This window comes from Mercurialis annua, linkage group LG7 (assembly GCF_937616625.2).
Source record: "Mercurialis annua linkage group LG7, ddMerAnnu1.2, whole genome shotgun sequence".
NCBI classification, from domain to species: domain Eukaryota; kingdom Viridiplantae; phylum Streptophyta; class Magnoliopsida; order Malpighiales; family Euphorbiaceae; genus Mercurialis; species Mercurialis annua.
This window is the reverse complement of record NC_065576.1, coordinates 40,274,563-40,286,616: the sequence shown is the minus strand read 5'-3', so window position 1 is coordinate 40,286,616 and position 12,054 is coordinate 40,274,563. Positions and strand designations below refer to the sequence as shown.

Genomic DNA, 12,054 nt, shown 5'->3' with positions numbered 1-12,054 from the left:
TTGATCTGAAAATAGAATTTAAACTTATAAACATGAATATAAAAAAAGACTATTAAATTAAATATAATATAAAAATTTAAATTTTTAATTATATTAATAAAATTAAAAAATAAATAAATTTAAAAACTAATTTGAAAAAATGGAAAGGCTATATATACGTCCTCTTTAAGGACAATTACTTAAAGAGCTGTATAACCTGTGTTTTAAGAACCGAACCAAACCAAACCGACGATTTAATTTTGGTTCAGTTTTAAAAACACTGTATATAACTCAAACCACCTCATATTTTCTTGATTTCAGACAAAACCCGCCTCCTATAAATGCTCTGAAAACAACAAATTTAAACAGCTCAAACCAGAAAAATTCACCAAATGGGTTTCTCAAAACCACACAGACCTCTCCTTTTCATCACAATTCTTGCGATTTTTCTACAATCCTCAACCGCCGCTAATACAGACTACACAAATTTCATTTTCAAAGGCTGTGCAAAGCAAAATTTCCAAGACCCAACTGGGATCTACTCACAGAATCTCAAGAATCTCTTACAATCCTTAGTTTCACAGTCATCACAGAAGAATTTCGCCTCCACAACTTCCGGCGATGGTCAAAATGCCATTATGGGGCTCTATCAATGCCGAGGTGACCTCTCAACCGCTCAATGTTACACATGCGTCACCAAAATCCTCGACATGATGAAGAAGTTATGCGGTGAAGTGATTGCTCTTAGGGTTCAGTTAAGTGGGTGTTATCTAAAATATGAAATTGTTGGGTTCAAGCAGGAGTCTGGGACTGAGTTGCTGTTCAAGGTTTGTGGGTCAACTCGGGCGAGTGGAGCTGGGTTTGACGAGTTGAGGGATTCTGGGCTGGCTGCTATGGTGAGTGGTGTGAAAAATGGGTTTTATACTGGGGATTATCAGAGGGTTTTTGTTTTGGGTCAGTGTGAGAGTGATTTGTCAAGTGGGGATTGTGGGAGTTGTTTGAAAAGTGGTGTTGAGAGTGTGAAAGATGAGTGTGGTGAGTCCATTTCTGGCCAGGTTTATCTTCAGAAATGTTTTCTTAGCTATAGTTATTACCCTAATGGAGTGCCCACCATTAATGCAGGATCAGGTAAAGTTTAAACATATTTTATTCCATTCAATCTCAATATATTACTTTTTGTATTCTATAGTAAAATTCTAGGTAACACACAGAAAAACGGGACACTTGGACACCGACATCGTGAAAATTGAAGTTCCGTATCTGAACCGCCAAGTGTCCGACATGTTTCTGAAACGTAAAAAGTTAGATTGAATAAAGTGTTTATGCTACTAGTACTAAAATTGTTTATCTTTTCCATCATAGGAAGCTAGAACTTCTTTTTTTTGCAACCCTTGATTTGTTTTGTTTCTAGATGATTAGCTTATGGTAAATTGATGGCATTGAAGGGTGTATGAATGGGATAGGAGATTCTTTTGACTGGTAAAAATGGTCAAAGTTTGAGTCTTTACTGTTTTTAGCTCAGGATTTTCTCTGTTTTTTTTGTCATGAAAAGTAGAATTCTTTTTTTACCATCAAGGGCTTAAAACTATCTGAATTCGAATTTTGAGCAATAGGTTATTCCGGTCCTTAAACTTGTGCGGACCATACTCATTTAAAGGCTTAATTCCTTAAAAAACCCCCACCTTGCACTTTTTTTTCGTTTATACCCTGACCTTGTAAAAACACCATTTGTACCCAATTTTGGGTTTTTATGTTTCATCTCTACCCAAAAGCATTAAATTGTACTTTTTTCATTTGGAAAAGAGTTTAAAACATACTTTTTTCTATTTTAAAATATACAAATAAATCCTTAAACTTAAAAAATAATCAAATACATCCAAATAATTAATTAATTTATTTAATTTGATAAAATAATAATAAATTAAAAAAATATATTATTATTTTTAATTTTTTTTGTCGAAAATATTTTTAAAAAAGTTGAAAAAATTAAAAAAAATTCGAAATATTTTTTAAAAAAACTAAAAAAAATTATTATTATTTTTAATTTTTTTGTCGGAAATATTTTTAAAAAAGTTGAAAAAATTAAAAAAAATTCAAAATATTTTTGAAAAAATTAAAAAAAATTCGAAATATTTTTTAAAAAAACTAAAAAAAATTATTATTATTTTTAATTTTTTTGTCGGAAATATTTTTAAAAAAGTTGAAAAAATTAAAAAAAATTCAAAATATTTTTTAAAAAAATAAAAAAAATTATTATTATTTTTAATTTTTTGAAAAAGATGGTATTTTTGTACTATTAATAACATTAATATCTAATTCGTATATAAGTTAAAAACGAAGGATTGTTTTAAACTTTTTTTCAAATGAAAAGAGTACAATTTAATACTTTTGGGTAGAGATGAAACATAAAAACTCAAAATTGGGTACAAATGGTGTTTTTACAAGGTCAGGGTATAAACGAAAAAAAAATGCAAGGTGGGGTGTTTCTAGATGATTAGCTTATGGTAAATTGATGGCATTGAAGGGTGTATGAATGGGATAGGAGATTCTTTTGACTGGTAAAAATGGTCAAAGTTTGAGTCTTTACTGTTTTTAGCTCAGGATTTTCTCTGTTTTTTTTGTCATGAAAAGTAGAATTCTTTTTTTACCATCAAGGGCTTAAAACTATCTGAATTCGAATTTTGAGCAATAGGTTATTCCGGTCCTTAAACTTGTGCGGACCATACTCATTTAAATCAAATTTGACCTATGTTAATAATTAGACAATTGCATCCACTTGTGTGTTTTCAGAGTCATGACGAGTAATTGTGAAGATATTTTTATCTAATATCATATGCCGATTACATGGAGCTCATATTTGTTTTTATACGCTGAAAATTGAAAGAGCGAACATAATTGGTCTTATTTTGAAGAATTTTGGATTCAATTATCAAAATATGCTAATTTTGATTTATAAGAACTCATTCCGCAAGTTGAAGCATCGGAATGATCTTTTTGTGCTTAAAACTTTATCAGTTTTTTTCTATAATCTATATGGATCTATCCGACTCGAATACGGATTAATTGATAACGAAAATCAATGCAACATTGTGTTGTGGGGTTTTTGCTTTATGATATGAATATATGTACAATTATGCAGTTGCAAAATTAGGTAAAACATTTTAATGCTGCAACTTTAAATGGTTTTGTTTGTGTAGAAGTGGTAGGGACAAAGAACCATACACAAAGGACAGTGGCCATTGCAGTTGGAGGAGTAGCAGCTTTGGGATTTTTAGTTGTGTTTTTGATGTTTGTTAGATCCATCTTGAAGAAGCGCAAGGGTAAACATGATGGGTGGAATTGAAATTAAAACTTGTTCATACTAGGTTAATTAATTAATATATTACTCTTAAGGAAAATCTTTGAAATTAGCTTTATTAGATATACATGGAAAATTTGTTTAGTTTCATGTGCATATTATTTTAATGGGATTTTGAGGAGAGGAAGCAAAGTTGGGGAGTTTGGGGGAACTTTGTATTAACTTTAGTAGTTCTTTTTTGTGTATGTTGTTGGTAGGCAGGCTTAATACTGGAATTTTAATGTTATGTAGTGAATTTTTTTGGATTTTTGAAGCCAATGAGATTACATTATTGTCAATATTGACAGGCTAGAGCCAATGAGGATTCTAAATTATATAGTATATTTTAATGTACTAAATGTTCTCAGTTAAGGATATAAAATTAGTATTCATCAAACAAAAAGGATATAAAATTCATAATTAATCCTTTTGTGTTTTGAAGAGACATTATTAATCCTTTAATCAAAGAGAATAAAAGGTTTTGAATATGAGCTTAGAATGATTAGAAAGGGACATAATAATCTTACAAATTTTGAAAAGCCTAAAGAATAGTATTAAAAAATTAAATCTTTTTGACTTTTAAAAATTTATTAATTTTTAAAAAAAATTATAAATCTACCCAATTTAGCAGGTTTGCTGAATATTTATTTAAATTTTTTAAAATTAATTTAATATTTTTTAAAATTGATTTATCTAAACCATGTGGCATTCCAATCGTGTTAGTCTTTTTCTTTCCATTTTTTTTTAAAATTACATTTTCAATTTATTATAGTCATAATGAAATCAAATTTGAAAAAATAAAAATATTTTTAATGAATAGACTTTTAAAGATCTTCTCTCTTTTTTTTACCAATTTTTTAACATAAACCTTGTGAAATGAGCCATTCATGCTGCTTTCTAATTTCTGTAAGAAGAGACATTTCTTTGTCGTGAATAATTTTTTTTTGTGTGCAAAATGAAATATGTTTATCATGGTCTCATCCCAATTCCTTGTCATCCAGATTTCGGGTCCATCGTTTCATACTTTAGGTGTCACATTTGCCTCTCTTTTTTTCTTCCTCTTTGATGTTATCCAATTAACTCAAAGTAGGGAATTGTGTTGGTATGTCGACTCCCTCTATTCACACAATTACAGTTAATATGAACACTATATATTTAATACAATATAAATTTAAAACGAATAACACAATACAACACATTGAGATAAACAGATAGTATGACTAACATGATTCACTTAATAAATAAAGATATTTAAAATAATTATAAATTTAACATTAAATTTATCAACCGAAATTATTAAAATTTTAACATACTCAATTTCATTTATATTATATATACATATTTAATTCACGTATATAACCCTTTTATTTCTAATATATTTCATAAAAATATAACCCTTTTATTTTGATATCATTATAGATAGTATAATTTGTGAATCGATTCGAGACATTATCTATTTATTTTGTTTTGGTAAACGGATTGAATTTGACATGTTAGCGATACAATCCCTATAAATATAATCGTAATTTGATAATTTTACATATTTGACAAAATCAGATTATTATGTTATGATGCATTTGATAAATCCTAACTCGTTTATTGAAGTCGGTGGCTTAGAGGCGAGGAAATCTTTGATTCGAATTTCAATAAATCCAAGCTTTAATATTTAAAGAAATAATAATCATTTCTTGAAGAAAGAAAATCGTTCTATTGTACTATTACTTTGAAAAATACACATTTTAAAGAAACAAAAACTTATCAACTGTAATTTGCCAGATTAGATTTCATTTTCCGGTTTCCACCTTGCAATTTACACCACATTTTGAAAAATCAGTCGATTTGACACAAAATAAAAACTTGTGTATAAATTTGATTTTTTATAAATCATGATTAAATTGAAAAACACATGTACGATTAATAAATTTTTTATAATACCAATCTTTTATTTAAATTTTTTAAATTTTTAACAAAAAATATCCTTATTTTTATGGATATTAACAATTACGGACTAATATTGATAGTTCCAATATATTTCTTAATTCTAGCCAATTAAAAAATACAAATTAAAATAAGATTAAAATTATTTTTGAAATATTAATAATACTGCCTCCAATCCATAATATTTGTCACATTTGGAAAGAAAATTGGTCCATAATATTTGTCATATTTTGAATATCAAAAGAGCACTTATTGTCATTTTTCAAATTTGTCCCTAACAATAAATAACTTAGCAAGAATAAAAAGATTAGTCAAACATAAAAAAAAATGTAGTAATTAATATGAACAATTTAATAAAAGAGCATATAGATCAAGACATATTTATTACTTTTTTAATCTATGTGAAATGACCAAATGCGATAAATACTATGAATTTAGGGATTTTTTTTTAATCATATACAAGTCAAAAAGTGCCAATAAATTTGTAAGCTTATGGGACATTGTATCAACTATACCTTAAAAAGTGCTTTATAATCAACCAATTTATACCACTTTCAATGTCCGTTTTTACGTGTCAAATTTTAATGTGTCCAATTTTTTTCCGTATATTTCAATTTTCTCCTTAAATATGTCAACTCTATTATTGCCAAGTCGGGTGGTTAGGTGGTATAATAAGAAGGGATGAAAATGATGGTTCAAATAAATTACTCTTTATCTAATATAGCATGTTATGATCATCGTTTCTTTCTGAAAATAGCAACAATTAAACTTGGCGAACTTTGTGAACATTGTGTTCCATTCCATTTTCAATCTCCTAAAGTTTGCTTGACATGCTATAGTTAGACTAACTTTTTCAATAAAGTTGACTACGAACTTATTGAAATCCTTAGTCGATAAGTAAAGAGTAGTTATAAAGTTTTCATTGCAAATTTGTTTCTTCTTTCCAACTTGATATAATAGATCAAAGGAGTTCAATTTCGTGGCTTCGGACAAAAACACCTACAACTTATCAATTTTCGGTCAGTCTACACCTTTAACCGGCATCGGTCTCCACCTTAAACTGGCGTTAGTGTTAATGGTAAAAAAATGTAAACAGACTCTAAATTGACAATTTGTTGGTGTTTTTGTTTTTTTTGTCAAAAACCACGAACTTGTTTTCTTTTTTTATCTTTTGTGCCAATTTAGATGGTTAAATCAATTTTTGTTGGATTTCTTATATTTGTAGTTGCAAGGCCAGTTTAACTCCACAAAAGCACAACTCGGTGATGGAACATTTCAGGTCAAAGGTATCCTCTCCTTTCCTTTTTATAAGAAAAAGGGACTAAATGGAGATAAACATCTCCATCATCCTAATAATAAAGTACTTCGAATGAATGTGAATTGCAATAAGCTTCTTAATTACATTATACCATATAATATATGAATTCACTTTTAAAGATGTGATATAGTGGACAGCGACTCCTTCCACCACATTATCCGTATACAAAGCTTATCACATTATAACACATCAATAGAATAATATCAATTATGTGACTATGTACATGACAAGGAAGCGTGACATTTGCACCGTTTCTTTTGTATATTATCCTAGTGCACTGATCCCACCAACAGTACAATGAACATATTTTGTTACTAGTTTAGAGCAGCTAAAAGTGAGTTCATCAGCAGATAATAAAATTTGGGAGGAAAAACATAGGTGAATCGATCAACTCAAAGTAACTTGAAACTTGAAAAGAATTGCAAGTCTCGCTTGTTCAGACACGGCCAAATCTTTAAAGACTTCACAAGTAAATAGGTCGTACGCAAGTAAAAGTAAAACCTCAGACATGTAGGAGAAGAGAAAATTGTAGGAATCTGAATCCCCAAATCTCGATGAATAAATAAGTACCAGGTTGCGGTTCCTGAGCCTTATACTACACATTCGAATTGTCTTATTACTAGGATCAGTAAACTTTAGCCTAAGACATTAGTCTAGTAACAGAATGCCTATAAATCTACTGTTCTACAATAATGACCACGCTAATCCTCGCTGCCGCACCGTCAAATTTTCAGATGCACTCAAGCTGGTTGAAACTTCCTAAGGTATCTATACCAGCAGCAGTATTCTCTTAAGATTTACGATATCAGCAAGTAAAGAGCTAGGCTGTTCCGAGAAATTATATTTGAAACTCGAGCAAAAAGCTAATAGAAGGTAGTATTGTAACACTAAGCCTATAGTTCTAGAAATATAATAAGGAATACTCAGACTTCAAATGTACTTCAAATGAGCTCATATTCAAATTTTCAACCAGCTAAATTTATGATAATACTGATGGAACTGAATAATCAAACAATACTTTATCTTCATCGATTTTCCTATATTCTTATTATTAAACACCAAAAATTTCTTTAAGCTGCATTCCATAAATTAGCCAACTCCTAGTACGATTTACTGAAATCCGACCACCAAATTTTCTCGGTTTCTCACAAACACTACAGCTTAACTCCCAACTCAACAAGCTTTAATCATACAATCTTAGCTAACTCACACTTCTACAGTGTCCAATATACTTCAATTTTTATTTCGAATCAATACAAATTCTACAATATTTAATTCATGCATCAAAATTAGGTTAATAATTAACCATTTTATTCAAAGAAATCAGTTACTAACTCAGGCCATAATATAGCCAAGCAATCGCCAAATTACACAACAACAATCACATGAAGATTACTAATAATTCATTTTCCATTAAAGAATAGTAACCCTAACCTGACCCGACCCGTTTGATTTCACTTTTGGGGCGGAGCTCCGAGGAGGCTTTGCTGTTGGAGTTCGAGCTCGCTGAATTGCTGCTCGCGGTCCATCTCGATGATTAGAGGCACCACCAGAATTAAGAAGGTGGTCCCCGCAATCCACGCGGCTTTTCCGGTGCTGCGGAGCAGCTTTTTAGCGACAAACGCGGTGTCGTACGCAGCTTGCTTTCCTTTTGCGACGATTTCGGAATCGCTTAGCTTAGTGAAGATTGTAGGCTCTGTTTTTGGCTTGGAGGATTTCCTAGCCGGAAGTGATACTCCGCCACGTCGTGAGTCGGTAGCCATGCGGTGTTTATCGGAAGAGATTGGGGTTTTGTTTGGATTGGAGTTTAATCATAAAACGGTGAAGACAAGTATTTGGTGAAACAATTAAACAGCGTCGTTTTGCTGCTTTAAGTAGGTCCTTTTTTCCCCTTGAAATCTAGTAGCTCCTCCTTTGTATTGATTTTTTTTGGTAATTGATTCTGGCTATCCAAACTATCTATTGCTTTTACATCAAAAATAGCCTTTCAATTAATATTAAGCAGTTAAAAATATAAATTTTAAAAAAACTATAACTATTCTTTATAACTTGACATAGAACAATATATAAAGTTTTGTAGATCGTTTAATAAAAAAATTAAAATTATTTATATGCTCTATCATAATAAGAATTTAATTATTCGATATCTGATAAAAGACTCATCAACTTTTTTAAAAAAAGGGGACAACTAAATATTTCAGAAAGAAAAGACAACAAAACTTTCATAAAAAAGGACAATTACCAAAATAAAAAATATCAAAACAAAACTAGTATAATCTTAAAACGATTTCAATTTCAGTCTTGAAAAGTTTTGATCTATATTTGATTCGTATATGTATTAATATTGATGTGCCTCGCTGTAAATTTACCAACAAAACAATAAAAAGGAGTCAGTTATTTATTTTATTATATATATAAATAAAGTAATAAAAAATAGCTACCGTCAATAATAAGAATACACCATTAATTAACAGCAGTTGAAGCGATAGACAAAATGTAATATCCCATATTTTTTTTAAAAAAATTCCGATGACTTTTCGAAAAAATAAATAAATAAATAAAAAATTTAGATCATTGCGGATTCGTGATTCGATTCATGGCTTGAGTAAACTTTTGGATTGGGTCGGTTTGACCATAAATTAATTAAATTCATACAGCCCATGCTTTTGGGCCATGTTCTTTTCTTTATAATTTTTTTTTTTTGACCATGCAATTGGGCCATGCACTCTTCCCTGGGCAATTTCACAATCACGCTTAGCCCTTTCATTTTTAACTCATTAGCTATTCACTCATATAAAATAAGAAACAGTAGCAGCTACCATTTCTTTTCCTTTTCTTTCCATATTTAGTTATCGGTTTAAAACCGTTTTATTAACCCTAATTCAGTCATCACTTAAACCTAAATCATAGCCGTCACTTATATCATAAGTCCTATGAAAACGCTGCTCAAATCATCCCTCAAATTCATTCTGAATTCAGTAAGTAATTTTGTTCATTATTTCAGTTTTGGTTCTTAGCGCTACCTCCATTCTTAAGCGTTTTTCTTGTGCGTTTTAGAACCAAATTGAGATCCGTTTTGTTCCAGCTATTTTAAACTCAGTCCTCTACAAGTCCGAACTTAGTTTTCACATAACGGTACGTTATAATTCTCGTATCAATCGCCGCCGTTTTATCGCTTTTAAGTTAATTTCGATTTTGGCTCTAAAACGATGCTTTCGTTTTTCAATTCGTTTCGCAGCCGTTTGGAGATCGAAATCAATTTCGTTTATTCCCCGTGATAGTAGACTCGTTTCTTTACGATTATGCGCCTTCCATTCATCAAACGGTACGTAAACGAACCCGTATCAATCGCCGCCGTTTCTCCGTGTTACATGATTATAAACTGTATTATTGAGGATGAGTTTTTGCCGATTTCTTGGGTTTGTCTCTGAGTTGATTTTGTGTGAAAAAGGATTATAATGTATGATGTTCTTGTTTGTTAATCGTTTGGCATAATTTTAGTTCGTCGTTTAATTTATCGGTGATTCGATCTTTGTTGTTCTCTGTTGCATTTTTTTTAGTTCTGGAAATATTGTTTACTGTTTCACTTTGTTTTCTTTTTGCTAAGTTTGGTCATGAGATACGTGATGTTCTTATTGTAGGTGTTGGTTAAATTGCTTATTTGGTTCCAGTAGCTTTTCTTAGCATTTAAAATCATAATTTTGTTGGATTAATGATTTTGGAACTTTTGATCAAGTTTTGAATTATGTTGGCGGGTTGTCACTATGAAGGAAATTGGTTTTGGAATGAAAGTGATGGTTAAAGACAAGAATGGTCCTTAGATTATTATATTTTTAATTAATTAATTCCTTAATTAAATTATTTCATATTTGAACTATTGATTACTTGTTTTAAATTCTAATTCGGAGATTCCATTTTAAATTGAAATATAACAAGTTGATAATTTTATTTTAAAATCTAAAAATAATATTTAAATTCATTTATAATTAAATCGTTATTTTTATTATAAATGAAAAATGGACCTTTATTTTTAATCTATAATTTTATAGATTCTCGGATGATAATTATTATTTTTTTAAATTTTGGCTTAGCGTGCCAATTTGACTAAATTTATAATTTAGCTTTTAATTATTTATTTATTGAGATAATTGCCGATAATATTTAATTACTTGAGTTTCAAGCTATTGAGTTCTATTTTGATATTAATTAATATCTTATTTAATATTAATTATAAACTTTGGTTTATAAACTCTGGAATATCAGTTGGATCGGTTTGGACTTGGATCACCGACATGTGGGTTTAGCTTGGTAGTTTTGAAAAAAACTCGGCTAACCCACTATTTGAGGAATTGATTTTATTTATCAATTAAATATTATTTTAATAATATTTTCGGATTGGATTTAAGTACGAACTCAATAGTCTTGAATTAATTACGGCATTATAATTTATTTGAGAATTGTGTTCTTCTGTGATTTATCTGGTTATTTAATTGTGCTAGTCCTACGTGGTGTCTAGTGATCTTAGAGTTAGGGGTCAACGGATTTTAACCTATTTATTATTTTAGACCCGTCGACTATTCGTGCTTCGGAGTCTACGCAGGATTAGCTGTTTGCCAAGATCACGTGGATAAGCAAGCTGTGAGTTTGTGGTGCTATTTACCGCTTTATTAAGTACCGCATCGTATTTTAATATTATAAATGTTTGTGAACTGTTTTTACGGATTATGGATCTGAATTGAAACGAGCTACTCGATAGGCTTGTATCGAGACTGTGTGCACCGGTAAGTACTCTGGGAAACGGCAGACTAAGGTCTTGCTTACGCTGGTATATATATATATATATATGACGAGGATTTATTCCCGTCCACTCTGGGTTTATCGGTATGCTATGTCATACTTACGCTGGGATCATTTCAATACTGTTTTCCATAATCATACTATATTTGTATAAACTGTTTTGATTTAAGGGTTTTAAACTTAATAAATGTAAATAGTATTGCGAACTCATCTCAGTATATCTGACCCCGTTGTTTTCCCAAATTTTCCAGGTTTGTGATTTGAAAGCCGGTCCACTCCGATTCTTTTGATTCCTCGGAGGTTTTATGTTATTTAAACTACTTCTGTTTTCAAACTCTTAGACCGCAGTAGAACTAGTTAGTATATTACATTGTTATTGCAGTTTGGGATTATCGATTTGATCGATTATTTATTATTAGCATGTCTACTCTGGATTACTTTAATATTATATTTAAGGCATGCTGTTGAGCATTTTTGGATAATTAAGTTATTTATATTAGAACTGTAATATAAATTGCTATAATTAGGTTGGAGTCTCGGTTGCCTCCGAGCAGTTTTCTGCAGGTTTAAATATTTAATTGTTTTCCGCAAGGCTTGCTACGGGTTTTGGTACAACCATACCCATACCCTAGCGCCGGTCACGATTCCTGAAATTGGGTCGTGACAAACTTGGTATCAGAGCTTT

At 30.3% G+C, this 12,054-nt stretch overlaps 2 protein-coding genes across 2 annotated transcripts; one reads left to right on the top strand and one right to left on the bottom strand.

Moving 5' to 3' along the window:
* Positions 1 to 289: 289 nt before the first annotated feature.
* LOC126657666 (plasmodesmata-located protein 1) lies at positions 290 to 3,615 on the top strand. The gene is made up of 2 exons (XM_050352394.2): positions 290 to 1,107; positions 3,177 to 3,615. Exons 1-2 carry the CDS (start codon positions 372 to 374, stop codon positions 3,320 to 3,322), a joined length of 882 nt encoding a protein of 293 aa, XP_050208351.1. The 5' UTR covers positions 290 to 371; the 3' UTR covers positions 3,323 to 3,615.
* Positions 3,616 to 7,861: 4,246 nt separating this feature from the next.
* On the bottom strand, positions 7,862 to 8,493 carry LOC126654613 (mitochondrial import receptor subunit TOM9-2). Its single transcript, XM_050348528.2, has one exon. It carries the CDS (start codon positions 8,333 to 8,335, stop codon positions 8,027 to 8,029), a length of 309 nt encoding a protein of 102 aa, XP_050204485.1. The 5' UTR covers positions 8,336 to 8,493; the 3' UTR covers positions 7,862 to 8,026.
* Between the last annotated feature and the right edge of the window lie 3,561 nt (positions 8,494 to 12,054).